General features: G+C 40.2%; 1 protein-coding gene across 7 annotated transcripts in view; it reads left to right on the top strand.

The window, feature by feature from the left end:
- The window catches only part of sox6 (SRY-box transcription factor 6), a 134,872-nt gene extending 114,414 nt beyond the window's left edge, over window positions 1–20,458 (top strand). For 5 of the 7 annotated variants that reach the window (XM_087173761.1, XM_023405537.2, XM_087173759.1 and 2 more), the window contains 4 exons: window positions 5,977–6,082; window positions 12,904–13,137; window positions 13,940–14,156; window positions 14,960–20,458. In XM_087173761.1, coding sequence (XP_087029887.1) covers window positions 5,977–6,082; window positions 12,904–13,137; window positions 13,940–14,156; window positions 14,960–15,266 — 864 coding nt within the window. In that variant the 3' untranslated portion in view covers window positions 15,267–20,458. The remainder of the gene's footprint in view (window positions 1–5,976; window positions 6,083–12,903; window positions 13,138–13,939; window positions 14,157–14,959) is intronic. The other 2 variants (XM_087173763.1, XM_087173764.1) reach the window with 1 other exon arrangement.
- The last annotated feature ends 320 nt before the right edge of the window (window positions 20,459–20,778 follow it).

Below are 20,778 nucleotides of genomic sequence, written 5' to 3'. Positions count from 1 at the left end.
AGGGTTTGCCCATCCAAATTAGATTATGCTCAGCTCCCAGACACTGGCTGTAGCCAGCAAGTGCTATTGTGAAGATTGCTTACATTAATGCTTTGTCCAATTGTTCACGTTTGCCAAAAGAATAAAAATAATGTATGACTCTGTATAATATGCGCCTGTGCAAGTGTGCGTGTCTGCGGGCTCCTGTTCCAGGTCAGGTCTTTTGCTCTGTCTCGCCTCTTCCCCAGAAAGACATCAAAACTGCATCTTGGTAGGGTCATTTGGCGGTGGTAGCTCCATCATTTTCTACAGTTGTCATTTTACATGGTGAATTTCTGGCCTGCTGCAGTTGCTCAGAAAAGCTGCTGGCCTCAGTGGCAAAGACCTGTGATGCCGCGTTCACCACAAGGCACATACAACAAAGAGCGAGGAAAAGAATAGACCACAAAGAACCATTTATAGTCTATGGTATTGTTGCAGTAGAAACATAATGGCTCCGGTGTCCAACAAGTCTTGAGGTTTTGTCCATGTGTGAAAGGGCTTTGGTAATGCTGCAGTTTCTAATATCCTGCTGTTTGCAACCTGGACGGTTTGATAAGGCTGAAGATTTCAGCTTCAACTTCAAATTCCCAGGAGGACCGAGAGAACGGTTCTGGATCATTGAGGACTGGAAAGCCGTAAAAGTACATGATGTCAACACAAATGATCTCAGCAGTGTGGAGCAGAGCATAAACACGCACTCCTAAAATTATGACATTTTCAGCACATCTGAGTCTAATTGAGGACAACACACAGTTAAATATGTATAATACATTTAAAAGTATCACAGAATGTCCCAAAGTAGACACCCAGACCTGCAGAAGAAATCCAATTGTTTTGACTAGGTTTTTATTTTTCTGGGTTTGACTTGTTTTCTCTCCAACATAAAATAACTCATCCTGAATAATGATAGCATATCCTTTTAATAAAAACAAACAATAAACATTAAACTGGCACAAATCCCAGAGTGGGGTTCGCTCGCCATTTCCTTACATAGTTTAAGCTCCTTAATTTAATTAAAGGCCTTTCTTCCCTCAGTTTTAAACAAATGAGGTGATGCCCTGGCAGTACAAATGGGACTGGAATAGCTGGCCATCTCTGCACTGTGTGATGTTGAGGATGACTACTATAGAACAGATGCCAGCCTTTTGTGGCTGCTACTGTTGATTCTCCTGCTGCCTGCATTAGCTTTAGCAAGGGGAGAGCACAGGGTAAAAAGAGTGCAACAGCCTGAATGAAAGGAACTGTGGGTTTACCGCATGGCTGGATGTACTTAACATTTAAATGGTTCAAAACTAGCAAAAACTACTGGAAAGCTGCAGACTTATAAATAACATTGCAACTGGTTACAATAAAAATACAAAACAGATGAGGCGCTGAGTTGTGAGGAGCTGTAGCCATGTTAAAGTGCAGTCTTTGTCTCCATCAGGGCTGGGACAGATTGTTGAGGGGCTTAGTCTGAGACCCTCAGAGAGAAGACTCTGAGGGCCAGACCACAGTGATGACTGACACTTGATACACAAAGCTCTGTATTGTGGTCAGAGAGCCACTGCCTTCAACTTGCCACATACCAGGTGTGTGATATAACCAGAGCCAGTTCAGCACATTATCAAACATAAGCGGCTGTTTAGGGTCTTGCAGCTGTTAAAGGTTCCAATCATGACAATTTTAAACACATGCGATCATATAATTTCCAATGCTTAGGAAACATGGATGAGATTTTACCAATACTCTAGAGATCTCAGAAAGTACAGTAGTGATTGCTGTCAGATTTCACAGAAACATGTCATTTACTGTATATGCATACATATATGGCCAAAAAAAATCCAGACTATTATATGACTTTAAGTTGGCAACCGGTGAGTTTTGGAAGGACTAAAATGTGTCATGTCTGCCAGCTGCCTGAAAGAAATGAAGCAGTTTTCTCTTTAAATAATCATTCTGATGTCAAAATGTTTTGGCGAGCAAACATGCCAGCTTAATCTGTGCCTGTAGCATCTGGTTTACCTTATTCCTTTCTCAACATGGAGTAAGGTCATTTTGGCCACAAAATCACACAAATTGAAAAAAAATAGTTACTATCAGTGATTATCAGCAAGGCAAATATGTATTTAGTTATTATTTAAATTAAAACAAAATTAACAAAATTATGTTTTGGACCTGGTTTGTCCATTTTCGTCAAGGGATCAACAACACTTGGGACTGATTAAACGCAAAGTGTCCAAACCTCTCTGCCACGACCACTGCCTGGTACAGTGAAGCATCTCTTCACCTTGGCTGAGCTCTTTCATTAGAGCAACAGCAGAGGCAAGTTTAAAAAAAAAAAAAAAAAAACTTCTAGACAAACTGATACCCAACAAACTGAGCTGACAACTGCACGCTGATCTGCACCACAGTCTACCTTACTACTGAGAGTATTTTTCTTTCATCTGTATTTGAACAATCTCAGGCCATATGGCTTTGCATATAGCCCAGAGCTATTTACAAAGGAGAGAGTGAAGGAGTGTCAGGATTGGCAGTGTGTTGCTTAAATATAGGGCAGGAGTAGGCACAATACACAGGGCCGTCCGCCACCCGCCTCTGCCCAGAATACACCCTGTGGGCAGAGCAGCAGGCCTCCGGCACATGTTCTGTGGCCGGCCAGATTAAAGCTCTCTTTACAGCACTGACAAGGGCTCTTCTGGGTTCCCTCGCCCAAGAAGTTCCACTCTCTGACGCTATCTATTCTCTTTATACTTCTCTCTCTTTCTCTTCCTGTGGGTCTCGCAACTTCACTGGATTGGCTCATGACTTCACAGGGCAACCATGTGCAATTGAACAAAATGCATCTGTTACCAAACTTTAAAGACAAAAGACTGCACAGGCAGGGCAGATGAGATTATTGTGGGTGGCAGTTTTCCACTACAGCTTAGAGTGCGCTGCTATAATTTTAGTTTTGGGGTGGAGAGCTCCATGCTGAAGTCATTTGAGGGAGGGACAGGTTGCTTTGCCAGCAGTCGTGGTCAGATTGGGAGGGGAATAATGTGTACTGTTACATCTTTTGTTTCCTGTCTCTTTATCTTTACCTCTTCTCATCATCCTTGATTTGTTCTTTCATTTGACTTTTTTTATTTTTTCCTTTTCTTTCAAAGGCCTTTCAGCATTTAGCAGCACTCATTTTGTGTATTTTTTGCGTTCAAAGTTGTTTTTTTATCATTCTCTTGCACTGCACATTATAAATACCTTTTTATATCAGCCATATACTGATGGGCTCCCTCCCTTTCACTCTCTCCCTCTCTTTTCCTGGCAGGAAGGCCAGCTTCCCCAGATACTGCATGTCCTCTGCTACTTCTCTTTGTCAGAGTGATCAGTAAAAATTTAATGACACTATAAAATAATAAAAGTGCCATTAATTTATCACAGCACTTGATGCGTGGGCAGTAAAGAAGCATTAGTTCACTGAATATTTTCCAGCCTTAAAACAAAACCCCGATGCAGTGCAGATAATTTATGTTCCTAATTTCAACTATAATTCTAATTCACAGATATAAATTACCAAACTTATAACCAATAAGTATATTAAACTCAGTATATAAAATTTTATGAAAATTTGTGGTGCCATATTGCAGATAGTCTAATATTAATTAGCATAGATAACAGAGGGAAGGGAGGAATACTTAATGTAACCACATCTTTATATTATAGTATGTAAAATGCTGCCTCGTATAAAGTATATGTACATGTTCTCTATATAACTACAAGAACGCCCCTGATACTTTTAATGTCAAATGAAGCTACCCCAAAGAATGCTCAAACAACAGCCTCATTCAGTCTCATTCCCAGCTGTCTAATGTGCTGATGTTCACTAATCATATGACTGTGCAGTGAAGAAAGAAGTTCAACACTGAGCTAGTTATTAATGAAATTCATTGATTGATGGCCCCTGTTCTCTCTCCTTCTCAGCCCAACATGATGCTTAATGATCATGAGTTTATAAAAGGACTTGATTGATCAGGAGGGACCAGCGAAGCGCAGAAGAGGGACGAGATGACTACTTTATTACAGATATACAGTACCCATGAACGCTGTGTCTTCCTAGTGGACTGTCCAAGTAGCATCTACAGCAGCACCATTGCCCATCCAGCTAATAGCACATAAGTCACTTTGTCATCGGGCTGCTAGCTTCTTTCATTAAGAGCAATAATGTGGCTGGGTGATGAATACGGCTCTGTGTACGTGCATGCTCGCGCATGTGTTGCTTTACACAGAATGTGACACCGAGAAAGGCACCACACTCCATCTTCTCTTTACAAAGCATCCTCTTGCCCAGCAGGGACCACCACATATGTCATAATTAGAAAACACTTAAGTAAGCAAAGGGCCGTCAGATAGACAGGCTCTAATCACAGGCCATAAGCAGGTAGTGGTTAATTGTATATCAGAATCACTCAGCTGGCTATAAATAATGACTGCTACTTCAAGTATGATGGTAAATTGCAGTGCTCTTTCTGTCTCTCTCAGTCCTTTCTTTTGAGGAATAGTTTTTGAATAAATAAAAGCATGAGGAAAATCAAAATACTGTGAAAGGCCTCAAATGGACTTGAACTATCTCCATCCTTCATCTTGTCATCTTTTTTAACCCTCAGGAAAAAAAAGGTTATACAAAAGAAAAAAAAACATTTCAGAAAGGTTTCTTAATTTAATTTTTTTCTAAAATGTGCTGTAATTACAGATGTCTATTGTTGGCAACATGATTTTATTTGTCAGGGGAAGACAACTAAATAAATTAAATGCAGCTGAAAAAAATAATATTTTTACTTACAATAGTTACATCTGCTTAATTTTTTAGCACCTTCTCCTGTTAGAGGAGGGAAAAACATTCCCTGTGGGGGAAAAGTGAAAAAACAACAAAACGGTGCAATGCATTACAAAGACGGGGCTAAAAGATTAATGTGTGTGCTGGTGTCGGTGTGTGTGGCAGGGGAGCTGTTAGTATTGTGTGAGGGCTCTACCTGAGTATCTGTTCAGACTGCATGTGATAGGCGTGTTTAGAAAAGAAAGAGGCAGAGGTCAGTGCAGACATTACATCTTTGGCAGAGACTGAACGCTCACCCTGAGAGTAAAACAAATGCTTTTTTTCTGAATGGTGGCAACATGCCTGCTTTTAGTGTCATCCAGGCGAAACCTAGGGGGGGAGAGATTATTTGTATCATGCAGAGTCAAAGTGTCCATCTCCTAGTTGAGTCTTTAGAGAGGAAGACAGCCCTTTGCTAATGCCCTGTGTATTCACTGAGGAAGTAGGTCATTCAACAATGGAGCCAGCAGCAGTCGGCACTCTCCCCTTGCATAATACATTAAGTGTAATGTGCAGCAACTATTCAGAGGCCCCCCGAAAGCTGTTATTTTATTCTGTAAATGCACACGGACATGACATTTAATATTGTCACGGAGCGCTGAATGACAGGGTTTCATTGTGTGTCAAGTACAACATGATGCCAAGTTTAATCTGAGCACAAAGCGACATGACAAACGGGAAAACACGGTGTGTTCTCCAAAGCATGAACTCTGAATAAATGATGGGCGCTGAGCTCTGGGCGCCGTAGACTGGAAGGGAGGATGTAAGGAGAAGATTACAGAGGAAAATCTGAGCACTGCAAAGAGGGCCACGGCCCCATTGTGTGCTTGGGATCACAAAGTATCCTTCTGTAAATCTATTTACAGCACCCCTGGCCCTCACTGTCTCTCTGCCTCCTGTCATCCATTATAGCAGCTGCTGAATAGAGAGATGAGAGAGGAAAAAGCTACATCTAGCTCATGTCAAAAGAGCAGCTCTTCAAAAGAACATCCATTTATCAAAGACACTTTCATTCTTTTCAAAATTTCAGATTCCTGATGGGGTTATTTTTTACAATTCTATCACTGTAAAAACGTGCATGTATGTGTTTGTTTGTGTACCTGACTGTTTGTATTTCTCTGCAGGAGAGGGCGCATTTTGAGAGCATTGGGCACCACCTCGGCAAGCTGGGTGAGGAAGGGAAGATCGGCCACAGAGTTATTGACCTCACCAGGCCAGAGGATCTAGATGGTATGGCCACATGAGTTTCTCTCTTTTTTGTTTTAATTGCATGTAATTGTAACTGACTGCATCCACATCTGATGATGTTATGTTTCCTGATAAACTCTGAAAGCAAAAGGAGTTTTGACGGCTGATAAAGGCCGCTACTCCTACTGGCTATGTGTTTCAGAATTAGATTGGTAGAGTGGTTTGTGTGGGTGTGTGCAGAAACATGTGCGTGTGTGTAAGAGAGATGTGGGGGTTGGGGTGAATGCCGTTTGAAATGAGCCGTGGCTCCGAGGTTTTCACAGGTAGGTGAGCGGAGGACAAGGATGTCTGAGGACAAAGCTGGCTCTTTTCCAAGCTCGGCTCCTGTTGCTGTTGTGCTTGTTTGAGGTCCTGGGCACAGGGGTGTAAATTCGGGTTGCACCAGTGTGACAAAGCGTCATCTCCTTTTGTGGCACTGGCTCCTACACAGGAGCAAGGAGTACCTCCGTGCACCAATGTTTGTCCGACATAAATATTTGTGGCAGTTTCCATGGCACTTCAGAGCCAGAGCAAAGAGGAAAATGGTTCTGACTCATCTTTGATGCCTCAAAGAGTCTCAAGGCAGAGGGTAAGATATTTCTCAGGACAATGTAAGCTATCAACAACTTTAAATAGCATCTTAGACACATTTCCCATCGGTTTTAGAAAGAAATGCTCCCGCATAATTGGTTCACGTAGACTTTTATAAAAAAAAGTAATGTTTTTTCTACTTCCCATAAAAAAAAATTTGTTTACCAACTCCAAAGCAAACGTATTTTTTTACTTGTGTAGTTTCACATCACACCCAATCCTGAAGATGAGAATTAGAGGTGTATTTAGTGGATTCATTGACATTTTTCCCATGCGAGCCACAGAAGCAGATCCCATCCCACCCGTCTGACTCCTTGGACAGATGTGCTTCCAGTTCTCATTCTGCCAGTGGGAACCTTCCTTCTGTGGCTGCTGTGGAGTCAGGACTGAAACAGAGCGCACACCAGGGCAGTTGTGTCCTTTTAAGTCCTGCTCAGGGCCGAGGGAAAGGCTCTCGCCAGACGCCTCGCATCGTGTTCCCAGTGGGCTATGGATTAGGAGCAAGCAGAGGTTAAAGGAGAGGAGAGGTCCTCTTCCCAGGGGGAAATGGCTGGGAGCCACAGCAGCACACATAACTCAAAACACACAGTTAACATTTCTCCTCTTACGCCACAAATATCTGTCTGTCTCTTTCAGCTTCACCAACAGGGAAACACATGGTTGAATCATGTGAACCACAAAGTGTTTACTCTTCTGAGAAGATGTTTACTTTGAAATCCTTATTGTGAGGATTTTCTTCTCCTTGAACCAATGGAGGCTTGGCTCCCTGGCTTACCTTTATATATATATATAAACATACAGTAATTATGTAATCGCCTGTTATTTGGGATTTCTTTAATAACCTACAAAGCACTGATTGACAGATTCACAGGTGACAGGTCATGCAGATGTCACGGTTAAAATTGGGCTAGCTTTTTTTTTTTTTATGGTTTTACATATTAAAGTTGTTTACATGGCATTTAAAAAACAAATAAAAATACAGTCCATCTGTATTCTACTGTAGCAATGATTATATATGATAAATACGTCATAAACCAAACTTTATCCCAGGCATCTGGATGTCTTTTGATCTGGAAATTATCAAGCAAGTTATTACTGAATACCTTTTGGAAGTTGTAATTATTTTTGGGAGCATTTCAGTACGGAAGAGGGGAAAGTTATTTGGAATCTCTCTTTGTATCTTTACACACTTTTTCTTAGTAATTCAAAACACACTGCATATACTTTGGTGTTTCCTGAAAAGGAAAATTACTGGGTGTACCTCCCAACCCTTACATATGGTGTGAAAGCCCCTTGGTGTGCAGCAGCTTTCCCTCCAGAACAGAGCAGCCACACTGAGCGGGCCCAGTGTACAGCGCACCTCTGTCATCACAGCAGTTCACAGAAAGCTTTAGGTTGCTTAAGCTAATATTTGCAAAGCATGCAGCAACCAAAGTTCTAACGAATAGGACTCTGAAAAAAGTGGCAAAGGAATGGAAATAGATAGGATTTCCTTCATTTTACAAAGCCACGAGCCACGCGCACGATCCCACCGCACATTTCATTAGGTCTTTTTAAGCTCTCATGAAAATATTACCAAATACCACAAAGGCCTCAGCCTGGGTTGGCCCTTTGTTCATTCACATATGGCAGTTCGGAGTTGCTGTGCAGCTGAGGTTGTGTGTTTGTCTAAACCGCCCCCACCACTGAGGGTCCGCAGAGAACAAAGAGGTTGTTGAGAGATATGTGGAGACAGGAAACAGAATTAATCTAAACGCCCAGTGTGATAATATCAACCAGAGAGTGAGAAAAGATGAAGCTTCAGCCAAACAGTGTCTCTAACAAAGTCCTCATGGAATAGGATGAGAAGAACAGTAGCGTTGCATTGTTGTTACAGATCACTGTTGATGGGTTTCTTTACTTTGGTTGCTGTGAGCTGTTCTTATATGAGTTGATTGTTTGAAGAGGTCTTTGTTGCTGTTTTCCTTGCACTTAGGCTGTGGGAATCAAGCTCTGGCTTTTATTGCAGAGGACTTTCCTTGAAGAAAGCTTAGATGAGGAGGCTCAGACATGATTTATCAAGTCGCAACAACAATAGTTGAATAGGTCATCACAATCAATAAGAAAGTTCTGTTTTGAAGATTGGCTAATTCAACTTTAGCCCCAATAGAACAAATTTCTGTGTTGCTGTTTCTCTGTGTGTGCATGCATCTCCTTTTGTGAGTGCAAAGCTGGGACGTTGTGAAAGATTAGACTCCACTTTTAGGCTAAATGCACAAGAGAGGGGATAGAGCAGACAAAAGTGAAAGCCATAGCCTGCATGTTGAAACAGGTTGGCTGTTTGTTCCTAAGTTAACATGTGCGTGCATTCACACTCACTCTCTCTCAAAGACACACACACACACACACACACACACACACACACACACACACACACACACACACACAGGCTCCAGAAAACTCAAATCATCCGAACTGTAAAAGAAAAAAAAAGGATTGGCATGTTATAATAGGGCTTATATCACTTGTAATTTGTAATGGTTTAATTGCTGTGAGCTCAGGCTAGAGCAGGGGCACTGAGCGCCGTGTCCTGTCTGTCCATACACATTAATCTAGCCTGATCCTGCTCTGAGGGAGAGGCTCTATTGTCAGCAGTAAATGCCTTCAGTCAGAGGTGTTATATTTGATCCCAACAGGGAGGGCTTGGCAGGTTTGCGTGATTGTTGCCTGCTCACTGAGGCTCATCCTCTTGAGCGGATTCCTGGGTGACATTATGTGTCTGCCCGCAGAACAAAGATGAGTAAGGAGGAGAAAAGGGGGAGGAGAGGGGACGGCTGGGGCAGTGCTACCCTCTGGCTTGGTACATGGTCGAGTCTGAGCCTGCAGCTCACAGGTGTGATAGGCTTTTGGGCCTCACTAGATTCTCTCTCCATTTCTCTCCTTTTTTTTCCCCCCCTACTTCCTCGTTATTCGCTCTCCTTTCTTCATTTTTTATCCCCCACCCCCCACGCTTCGTGCACACACACAATCATTCTTTCTCACTGTAATTCATGCTGCTCATCTGCAGTGTTTCCAGGAGAGACAAATTAAAAGGGGATTCTCATATCGCTCTGTCACACTTGAGCTGCAGGCCTCATGAATCACAATAAATTCTATTAAGCAGCTCTCCCTCTGTTACGCTCCCTCCCCAGCTACCACCCAGGGGGGCTGCCCCTGTCACTGCTAAACATCTGTGTTTATTTACACAATCACACACCTAACTAACTGATTCCTAAATATCCTGCCCCTCCTGGAAAAAAAAAATGTTAATGCTCATTTGCAAAATGTCAGAGCAGTGTCATGATTTTCAATGAAAAGACAGAAACAATGTTGAGGCAAATTGCATGTTGCAGTTTCTAGGGATTTTCTAAGACTGGCTGCTAATGCACAGGATGCCTCTGATTAAGTCATGTATATTATCCGGGGTGGAAGGGGGGGCAATTTTATCCACCCATTAAGTCTTGCATGCTCTTATGCAATGTTTGTACCGTAATCAGTAATATTACAGTGAAGACTTTGATTTCAGGTCAAAGGTCAAACTCTGTTAGGCTGTTGGTTTCCCAGGGGCAGTCTTAGGTCTGAGTCAGCTTGAAACCTTCATCTATTTGTTGTTTACACATCCAGGACCAAAGCACCTGCCTCAGTACGGATGAAAGTAAATGATGTAACACTGCCGTTGTGCATTTCAGTGTCTTTCTGTAGCATCAGGCAGAGCAGGCAGCCACTTTCCCATGTGCCATACCTCATCTGGCTTCCCTCCAATGAACCAAGTCACGTGGCTGGTTTCCTGGCTAACTATGGATGTGGCACTAGCTGATGGCAGGCAGTTGTTTTGTCCCCCTCCCCGTAAGAAGCTCACCTCTGCCCGTATGCATGCACACCAGTATATAAATTGCTGAATCAGTGTCAGTGATAGAGTAATGGCACGGGAGGCATCGTAAATTACAGCAAGCGATCCCGGGGTGCAGACACTGGCTGTCGTGTCTGAGTGAGCGCTGCGCTCCTGAGCTAATGAATACCTTCATCTGGCCCCGGCAGTCAGCAGATTGCCCCGCGTTGATGGATACTGTCAGCCCTCCGCCACACCACATTTCATTGCACAATAAACATGGTTGTCAAAACCAAACAAAGTGAAATCAATTCATCCTGTACAGTGAGTGCATGCTAAATGAAATTAACGTACTGTGGGGTTCGGTGGCAGCAAAGGTAGTGTATTATTTCTGAATTCATGATGGCTTTAGGGCCTATAACATTCTAGGAGGCAAAGGCAAACAGACAGAATATGACATGTCACCCACGTAGTTTGAGAAAGTGTTTACAAAAGTGAACCAACACCTTTTAAATATTCTAATTTCCTATTTTTGTGCATTTGTCTAAGTTATTATATTTATATGCACGTATCAGTTCCAGGCCATTCCATGTGTAATTCAATTGAGAGACTAAGAAAAAGCAAAGGTTTCGAATATTAGGCTTGCTCTATCAACACCTTGATGAAGAAAAAAAATTAGAAAAAATTCTCAAGTCAAAATATTTCATTCACTATTTGTTGAAAAAAATTACACTTAAAAAACACAAAAAAAAATAATTGTCAGAATATATATTGATTTTAACTTCTATTTTAAGAGAAGGTTTTCTTTTTGCCCCCAAAATGTTCTTACACATGTTTTTTTTCCCTCTTTTTTCTTAACCTGCTTCGCTTAAGACAGAAATGATTTTGAGCTGACACTTATGTGGGCAGCAGCTAGTGCAGTGTCACAATGTGAAAAAACATTTTTCACAAGACTCCCAGATGAACGCGAGCCTCTGTGTATCACAAATGTAGCTGTTTGACTGTTAAACATGAGCTGGTGGAAATTGATTTGGGGAGTCTTTGTACTGGGAGAAACAGGTTTCCTAGTGGGCAACTGGACTTCAAACACACTCTGTGCGCATAATCCAACTTCCACCACGCCCCCCTCAATTATAGGTGGTGGTTCTGTGATTACATATATTGCTTTTCCAGCACTTGTCTCCTATAATAGTTCTGAAAAGAAGACATGCTTTTCCGAAGTGAAGACACTTTTCAGCATCTTCAGTGATTAGAGCAGAGCGAGGTTTCTGTGGATTTGGAATTAATGCCTCTGCACAGCCCTCCATTACTCATTAAGAGTTTGATTTTGTTTATCAGCTGAAATAATAATAGAAATCAAACCCCAGGTAACATGTGCCAAGGCTGCTAGTGGAATGGTCTAATGAGAAGGCTTCACATGTGGATGATGAAATATGCATGAGTCATCCCAAGCTTTCTTTTCCAGATTTGAGATCATTAAAGATGTATCGTAGCATATGGAAGGCTTTTTTTGTCTTATTTTTCAAGCCTTGTTTATCAACATGTTTTTGTTTGTTTAAATATTCATACTGCTTTTATTTAATTCTTTCACATCTTACATATAAAAGGAAGCAAATGCGCATGCAAACAGAAATCATTATCAGTCTGATGTACAGTTTAATACTGAGAGAAACTCCCTTATGCTGATTGTGAATGCCCTGATTGAGAAACAGCACTTTGCAGAAACGGCACTCTCTCTCATCGCAAATGTGAGCCTGGTTTGTTTGTTTTGTGTGTGTGTGTGTGTGTGTGTGTGTGTGTGTGTGTGTGTGTGTGTGTGTGTGTGTGTGTGTGTCTGTGTGTGTGTATAAGGAGTGAGAAGGAAAGAAGAAAGAGCGTGTCTGAATTTATTTGTGCATATATGTTTTAAAATGTACTTTGGAAGAATGCTTTATCAAGATTTTCCAGCTTCCCTCTGTGATTCTTTTTAAAGACTGCCTCAAGTCCTGTGTTTGTGTCTTATGTTGGCACCCTTGCACTATGGACACTATCAATGTCAAGTTGAAATGTACGTAGTAGAGAAGAGAAGTGTGAATACTTGCAGACAAAATATTTAACTGCCATTGAAGTCCAAGGTCTTCCTCTTTTGATTTTGGATAGACCCTCTTAAGCTGACATTGTATTCACTTTTATTGCACATAAAATGAAAACCTGTCAAGTCAGGTTTTCCACTCAATAAAAAGTCTAAGCCCTCTAGGAGGGTCTGTAGTCCTGCACTCATCTGAAACAATGTTCATGATGATGATAGCAGCGACAAAAGAAGATTAAGGAGAGTTTGAAAATGGCTCGTCATTTAATCAATGTCTTGCCTCGCTCTCTCTTCTTGTTCCTGCTCTGGCTATTCCAGGGTCCAAGGAAGTCAATGGCTCTGCAGATAAACCCCAACCCTATTATTGTTGGCCAACAGGAGGCGCTGGATCTACTGAGGCCCGAGTCTTCAGGGAATCTCGAGGAAGGAACAACAACGAACCCCACATTAAAAGGCCGATGAATGCATTCATGGTGTGGGCCAAGGATGAGCGGCGCAAGATCCTCCAGGCCTTTCCCGACATGCACAACTCCAACATAAGCAAGATTTTGGGTAAGACCTTCTAAATCAAGTCCAGTAAATATTTATAGGCTGATAAAAGTGATAAATATGCAGTGTTTACAGCTTATTTCATGACGAACTGTAGAGGTGGAGAACTACTTTTATGTGTAAGACAGCAGATATTTTATGAGATTTCCTTAATCAGTCTGAATTTTGGTAATACCTTACAGACTTAGCAAGCATTTTGTACATTCAGATGTGGGTTTATTCTGCACTGATAGGTAAAGTTGATCTGACAAAGCAGCCAGTATCTAAAGGAGGGAAGGTGTGTTATCTCATAGGCCACTGTGAATCAGTTCACCTCAGCATACAGATGGATTTATAGTCCATCGCTACCATAAGTGTTTGTCATGAAAAATGACAGAGGCTAAATGGGTCTTGTCCCCTCAGCATTGGAGTCAATACATCAGAGCTGTTAAAAGTGCTGTCATCCAGTACCTGGTAGCACACTTCACAGAGCTGTATTTACTACACATGCCTGTTGTTTCTTACCATCTGATATCAAAGTATGTCTCTTGTCTCAGATAATGTGCACAGACAGGGCTATCAAGAGGTTCATGTGGAATGGACAATAAATCTTGGCACATGACTTTGCTAGAAAACTTCTGCCCTTATTAAGGACAATTCAGATTTACATTAAGCTCTGAGCCAATGTGGTAAAATGTGATTGTGAATTTAAAATATTATTGGTTCTTTTGACTCTCCATTTTTATTATCATGATAAATAGCTATTACTACAATTGTTTTTTCCTCGTGTTCAAATTCCAAAATCTCAATCTACTTTGTTGTGTAGGTTCTCGGTGGAAGGCCATGTCTAACCAGGACAAGCAGCCATACTATGAGGAGCAGGCCCGTCTGAGTAAGCTCCACCTAGAGAAGTACCCAAACTACAAGTACAAGCCGCGGCCTAAGAGGACCTGCATTATTGACGGAAAAAAACTCCGCATTGGAGAGTACAAGCAGATGATGCGCTCACGGCGACAAGAGATGAGGCAGTTCTTCACTGTGGGGTAGGCACGCAGACACAAATCCCACCATCTAACCACACTAACACACAAACAATCTTAAAGCATACCAACTACACTGTAGCCTTTTGCCTCCCTAGAGCCTGTTCTCATACAATATAAACACCATTTCTTAAAGTCAGTGCTCAGTTAACCTCTACTGTATTGGTTTTAAGACAAGAGCCTGACATGCCCATTAAAATAGTGTTTTTCAATAGCTGTGATTTCATCATTTTAGACAATAGCAGTCTGCAAATGGAGCATAAAGTGCACACATTATTGCAGGATATAAGCTCTAAGTATAGACTTACAGAAGCCTGGAGGGCAGCAGTTTCAACTTAACACTTTAATTTACTGTGTGTGGTTAGCAGGAGAGCCCTTCTCCAGGTGTTCCCATGTCAGTCATAAGCTTCAGTGGCTGGAGTATCAATCATCCAGCACAACAGCAGACAAGAGCAGCACTAACCACGTATTGGTTTTATGTCACCAATAAACTGGGTCGTGTTTCTGAACAGCTCAAAACGGGAGCTGTCAGGAGGACCTCTCTTTTCCCAAATCATTTTCACAGAGCTGCTGGCTTCAAGCAGACTGCTGCGGGAAACCCCTAATCCCGCAATCTAAGTTTAAGTGCTGCAACCAGAAAAAAAAAAAAACATATAGTTTTTTCTATACTTTTTCCTCTTTCAGCAACACTTTCAGCATTCTTTCCATCTGTTCTTTTATTGTTTTTGAAGGTCAAATTTCTATCGCAAGTAAGTCATGAAGGTATAATTAATGTTAATTTTATCTTTTTTTTCTCCTACATCCAGACAGCCACCACAGATTCCCATCACTACCAGCGCCAGTATGGTCTATCCCGGGGCCATCACCATGGCGACCACCACACCCTCACCTCAGATGACATCAGAGTGCTCGAGTGCCTCAGCAAGTCCTGAGCCATCCATTCCTGTCATTCAGAGCACCTACAACATGAAGCTAGAGCCCAATACAATGGCAAACAACAGCGAGCCGGTCAATGGTGAGGATGAGATGGACATGTACGAGGATTTTGAGGACGAGCCCAAATCAGACTATAGCAGTGAAAATGACACACAAGAGCCAGTCAGCGCCAACTGAGACCTCTTTAATCGAAGAGGCCAATGCAGACACAACACTCATACAGGACGACGCCCAGAGGGTTGGCCTGATCTGAGGGAAAGAGCAAAAGAAAACAAAAACTACACCACAAAGGTTTAAAAATGTTGTTTTTTAAAAAAAGATAATGATGTATCGTTTAGGAGCCAGCATGCAGATGTGGCTTCATCAGAATCAAAAGCTATTTGGTCTTAAGTGTTTCTTCAAGTGTGTGAAGCAGTTTGGTTGTGGTAATTTAGATTTTTTTTTCTCATTGTTTATTTTTTTCATTGTGATCATGGACATTTACACAATTAGTTTATTGCCTAGAACAAAAGACGGAACTTGAAATTGAACATTTGATATTTGATATGTGTATATCAAATATCAATATTTGATATAAGATTTGAATTCTTACAATAATTTACCTTGTTTTCCTCTTTAATTAGATCCTTTTGATATATTACATAACTGTTCAAGATGGGAATAATATACTCACTCAGGTATAGTGTGCCAGCCAACAGCTTGTGAATGTTTAAAATCAAGAGTAAAATATTACCAGTACAAAATATCTCAAAATTCATATGGAGTGATTCCAACTTAATACAGAGGGACATTACACATTATTATTATTATTATTATTATTAATCATGTTTTTGTTGTTGATTATTATTATAGAAAATTTAGTGCAGAAGTGCCAAACATTTCAAGTTGTTTCTAAAATCTGTAAAGTCTTTTGGGAGAGGCTTCGTGAGTCTTAGACAATCTCTTGATCTCTTAATGCAGCTTCATTATCCAGTCTTTCTTTAATTTACCCTAAGAGAATAAACAAATGAAACTCAGGAACTTGGAGGCAGCAGGCTCTGCAGGAGGTTACAGTATATGACATCTTTGGTTGGTAGCCTGTGATGCTAGCTGTTCTCCAGGGAGCCCAATGCAGTGATCATCAATGAAACCGGCCAGCCCTTTCATTTCCTCATCCCAGTCCACACAGAGCACTGTGGCATCTTTCACTCATTTCCAGCTCTGCAACCCAGTCTGACTCACCAAGTTCTTAATCAGAGTGATTGTAATCAGGCCAGAATGCTAAAAGGCCAAAGGCCTCCAATCTGTGGGATTGGAACAGCAGTGAAAGGCAGCTTTGGGGGCATTACAATCTCAAATTGATGTTGTACAATGTGTAGCTACAGTATGTTCTGTTAAACACTTTAGCCCCATTTGGACGGCAAGTTTAAAGTCTTAGGTCTTAGAACTTCTTTTTTTTTTTTTTCAATCTTAATTCTTTTTAGACATTGTAAATCTTAAACTGACACTAAGAAGTCTTAAAGCAGAGCACAGTCATCGGGTTGATGCAATGAGTTGATTACTGAAGCAGTCTTAAAAGAATTGAAAGTTTATGAGGATATTTCTAAACAGAGAGAAAAGGCTAATATCAAATGTTTCTTAAATTACCTTGTCATATACATACATATGACAAGGGTTACTTAAAAAGACATATGTTTGCATGAGTGCACTTACATAAATTCTCTTTCTGCCACCTTGAGCCTTATTTTGTAATTTCTAGTAATCTTATCAGCTTTTGGAATGCACTTATCTTTTGCATTTAAAGAAGACAACATGCAATGACTCAGAAACAACAAGGACACAGTCTCTATCCTAAAAAGGCTGACAAGCAGTGACCTTCTGCAGACTGCAGCTAGATAAAGCTCCTCTAGCGGTCAAGGCCTTGATGTTGCCACTCAGATCCTCTTTACAGGGCAGAAGGTCTAAGTGGCTCCCCTCCCTGCCATGCCCTGCTCTGACCCCTGCCTGTGGCAACCTCAGCACCCAGGGGGCGCCATCTGGCTCAGAGAAGGAGAAAACACCAGGGAGGGGTGGGAAACAATAAAAATGGGGTGTGTGTCCCTCATTGTGCTCTCCATCAAAGTGCTGGAAGTAAGGCCTCAACAGGGCTCCCACCCTGGCCCAATCACCAGGCACTGGCGAGCAGATGGAACAAGTACATCAAGCTGTGGGGGATTATTAAAATGACTGACGACTGGGTATCATCTGAAATACAGCATTATTAATGCATGAGTCCAGCTATTCCCCTCCCTTGCCCTTGAACCTGTCCATTTCAGAATGAGAGCAGAGCTTTTTGAAGGATCTGAATGGCTGGTCACTGTATTTAACTGTTAAGATCCCCAATGCTGGTCACTGCATTTTTCTCCCAGCTCTAATTGGTACAGATGGCTCTTTATATCTCTTTAGCACTGTTATCTTCTGTACTCGCATTGTCAATACCCATTCAGTGCTGACTTGCATTGTTTCTACTTCTTGGAAGCATTTATATTAAGTCTTGTAGGTTTTTTTAACCACCACTCATTAATAATTCCTATTTTTTTCCCATCACATCTTTTCTACATTGTTCTCATTTTGAGGTACAAAACATTTTAAGGATGCTCTCCTACAAACAAGCCCAAGTGGATTTCCCTCCAAGTCAACCTGTTTGGTATTTTTAAGCTGTTTGCTCCTGTTTGCTGGTGGTTAGATTGATTTGTATGTGACTGTAAATATTTTCATGACCATGCCACATTGCTTTAGGTGGCTGGTAGTTAAAAAGGACTCTTCACGGAACTGAAACTTGACTGTGCTTATATAGCAAAAGAAAAAAAAAAAAAAAAAAAAAAAAAAAAAAAAAAAAAAAAAAGACAAAAAAAAAGGAAAGAAAGAAAAAAAAATGACAACAAGAACTCATGAGGAGACGATGTTTCATAAGTGTTATAAGCACTGGATATAAATTGTATTTTTATCAATTCTGATTAATGTGAAGCTGTTTGAGGAAAAACACCATGAATGAACAAAATTACCCAGTTGGACTCAAGTGGGTTTGCTCTCGCAGTTGCCAGATTTGAGTCTTTTTTTTTTTTTTTTTTTTGTCTACTTATTTTGTTTATTTATGCAAAGACACATGATGATGAATGAATACTTTCTTTAAGCTTCAGGGCTGCCTAGGGGAGACACTCAGCACAAGAAAGTGAGCAGAAAATTCAACAGCAGGCTCGGTTAGACGTGAAACACCAGACTTCAGACTTCAGTGCATTGTATATTGTATTTGAAACTGTAGAGTATCAACATATTGTATTTATTATTAGCCACTGCTGGCTCTAAAATTGTCAGTAAAAACAACAACAACATGGACAATCAAAGAAGAAAAAAACACGTTTGATGAATTGGAGCTAAATATGGTTTTCAGTGAATTCACCATCTCATTTAGATTTTATTGTAAATATAACATAGGAAATATATTTTTGTTCATTAGTAAAGTATAAGTTATGTATTTGGCTGTTCTATTTTATTTTCATTTTTATGTTTTATTTTTGTACATGGTTTCATGTTTTTAAAACCTGACAAGTCACTGTACCTCATGTAGATGCTGATTTTTTTCTCTTTATTGGAAGAGAGCAGTATTGGACCTGAGACAGAGAGAAGCACCTCACTTGCTTATGTTTTGATAATCTTCCCTGGACTATTCAAATAACCAATCAAAATAAAAACTCATTAGACTTGTGAACATAGGAGTCATTGCAAGTAAGGTACTCATTTAAACAAAAAGCACTTGATGTATAAGAATTATTCAATTATTGTTTTCCCAATCATGATACAATCTAAGTGTTATGCTGTATATCCTCACTTGTGTTTTGTGTTTATTACAAAACTCATTATGTGGCAAATTTCTTATGGGGAGCTGATATAAACTGAAAAAATTTGCATGCATTTGGCTTGCATTTACATTATCATGATAAACAAAGGTGTTTTTGTGAATGACTGTTTCAAACACAAGTGATGTTTTTAGATTTTTTTTTTTTTCCAAAAGGTGGGAGTGTGCAAATATTTATTTGTTTTAATGTGGCAAAATGCACAGACAGTGCAGCCTTCCTAGTTAATTCTCTCCTTGCCATGTTTTTGTATGTTGCTGATTCTTGATGAACATGTTCATGACTATCCAGCCATCTGCAAAGGTAGCCCTCACAATTGTTTTCTCTTAATCCACTTGTTAGACATGCAAATGGTTTGAATGAACAACTGAAGACAAAAGCTTGTATGCTGTTTCAACATTACTTACTGTAATTTGATTTTTTTTTTTTTTCTGTCTGAACTTTGTGATGTATATGGTGGGAATGTTCTCTGTGTTAATTTAATCAGCACAATTCACTGACATGCTGGACTGACATGCTAGCTGCTGTTCAGAAGTGTAAAATTTGTTGTTCAGGGCAACATTTATAGTTGTCTTTGGTACTTTGCTTTTTAGAGTTGTCTCTCAAGCAACACTGTGTGTGGCTCTTCTATCACTGGAGCCATTGTTTTGAAATTGCTGGCAGCCTGATACAATTTTCTGCGTAGAAATCTTTTTTTTTGTTTTGTTTGTTTGTTTGTTTGTTTTTTTCCTGGCAGGTACCTAGGCCCATGGCAAGTATTGTTTGGGTGTTATTATAGAAAATGAAATACATAGTGTCTGTTGCTGCTTTAAAAAAAAAAAGTTTATGTCTGAATATGTAAATAGTTTATCATAATATCTTGTACAGTCCAATGTAAAGTTTTTAATTCAACTTAAAAAAAATGTTGCCATCACATTTGTGTTCACATTCTTCTTTATACAGTACAAAAGATCAATTATTTGCTAGGGGTATTATTGCTAAAACTAAAAAAAAAAAAAAAATGAAAATGTTACTAAATTTTTTTAATGTTTGTTTTGTTTTGCTTGGCTTCAAAGTGTACACCAGCAAGTCTTTAGTTTCCATGTGCAGTATTGACGTGAGGTAAACTTAAGGTGAATAATTTTACAGTGGTGTGTGTGGAGAGCAATCTCCTCAGCTTTGGTAGTATTAATACACTATATCAAGTAAAAACAAACCAATGAGTGACACATTTGGGTGCATCTAGGCACCACAGAAATGTGGATACTGTATATGATTAAATTATCCCCACAGGATCAATTCAGGCATATTATAATGTAACACCATTTTCTGTGTGTCTCAGTCCATTGTAACAATGCAACAGTGGGCTGAATAACTGCCTGTTTAAGCTCATTTACCTCAAGAATTTCCTCCTTTTCTGTAAAAGAGACAGAAATTGTGTTACAGAAAGCTTCTCACATCACTCCATCTTTTGTACTGCTGTTGACACTTAAAAATTAAAGAGACATTTTGTTTTAAGATTTGAGTAATTATTTTTATTGTGGAGGCATTCATCATATCATTTCTACCCATCCAGGTGTTTATATGTAATGTAAATAAATGTGAATGACTTCAATGAAAACAGAGGGGTTGGAACATACGTGTTACTGCACAATGAATACAAAACTCTCATGAGAATATTATACGCCTTTCTTATACCTTCCTTCTCTTTTAGATTTCTCCTAAAGAAAAAATTACCCCGATTTTATAAATGAAATTTTACCAGCTGATCATTTACTGTTGTTGATGCTCATTATTCCTACATATTTAAGCTGACCTCGCATCAAGGTCATAGAAAA

Source organism: Seriola lalandi, unplaced genomic scaffold (genome assembly GCF_002814215.2).
Source record: "Seriola lalandi dorsalis isolate HSWRI2012SDOR001 ecotype SW California unplaced genomic scaffold, Sedor1 jcf7180002054278, whole genome shotgun sequence".
In the NCBI taxonomy this organism is placed as follows: domain Eukaryota; kingdom Metazoa; phylum Chordata; class Actinopteri; order Carangiformes; family Carangidae; genus Seriola; species Seriola lalandi.
This window is presented reverse-complemented; position numbering and strand designations above follow the sequence as displayed.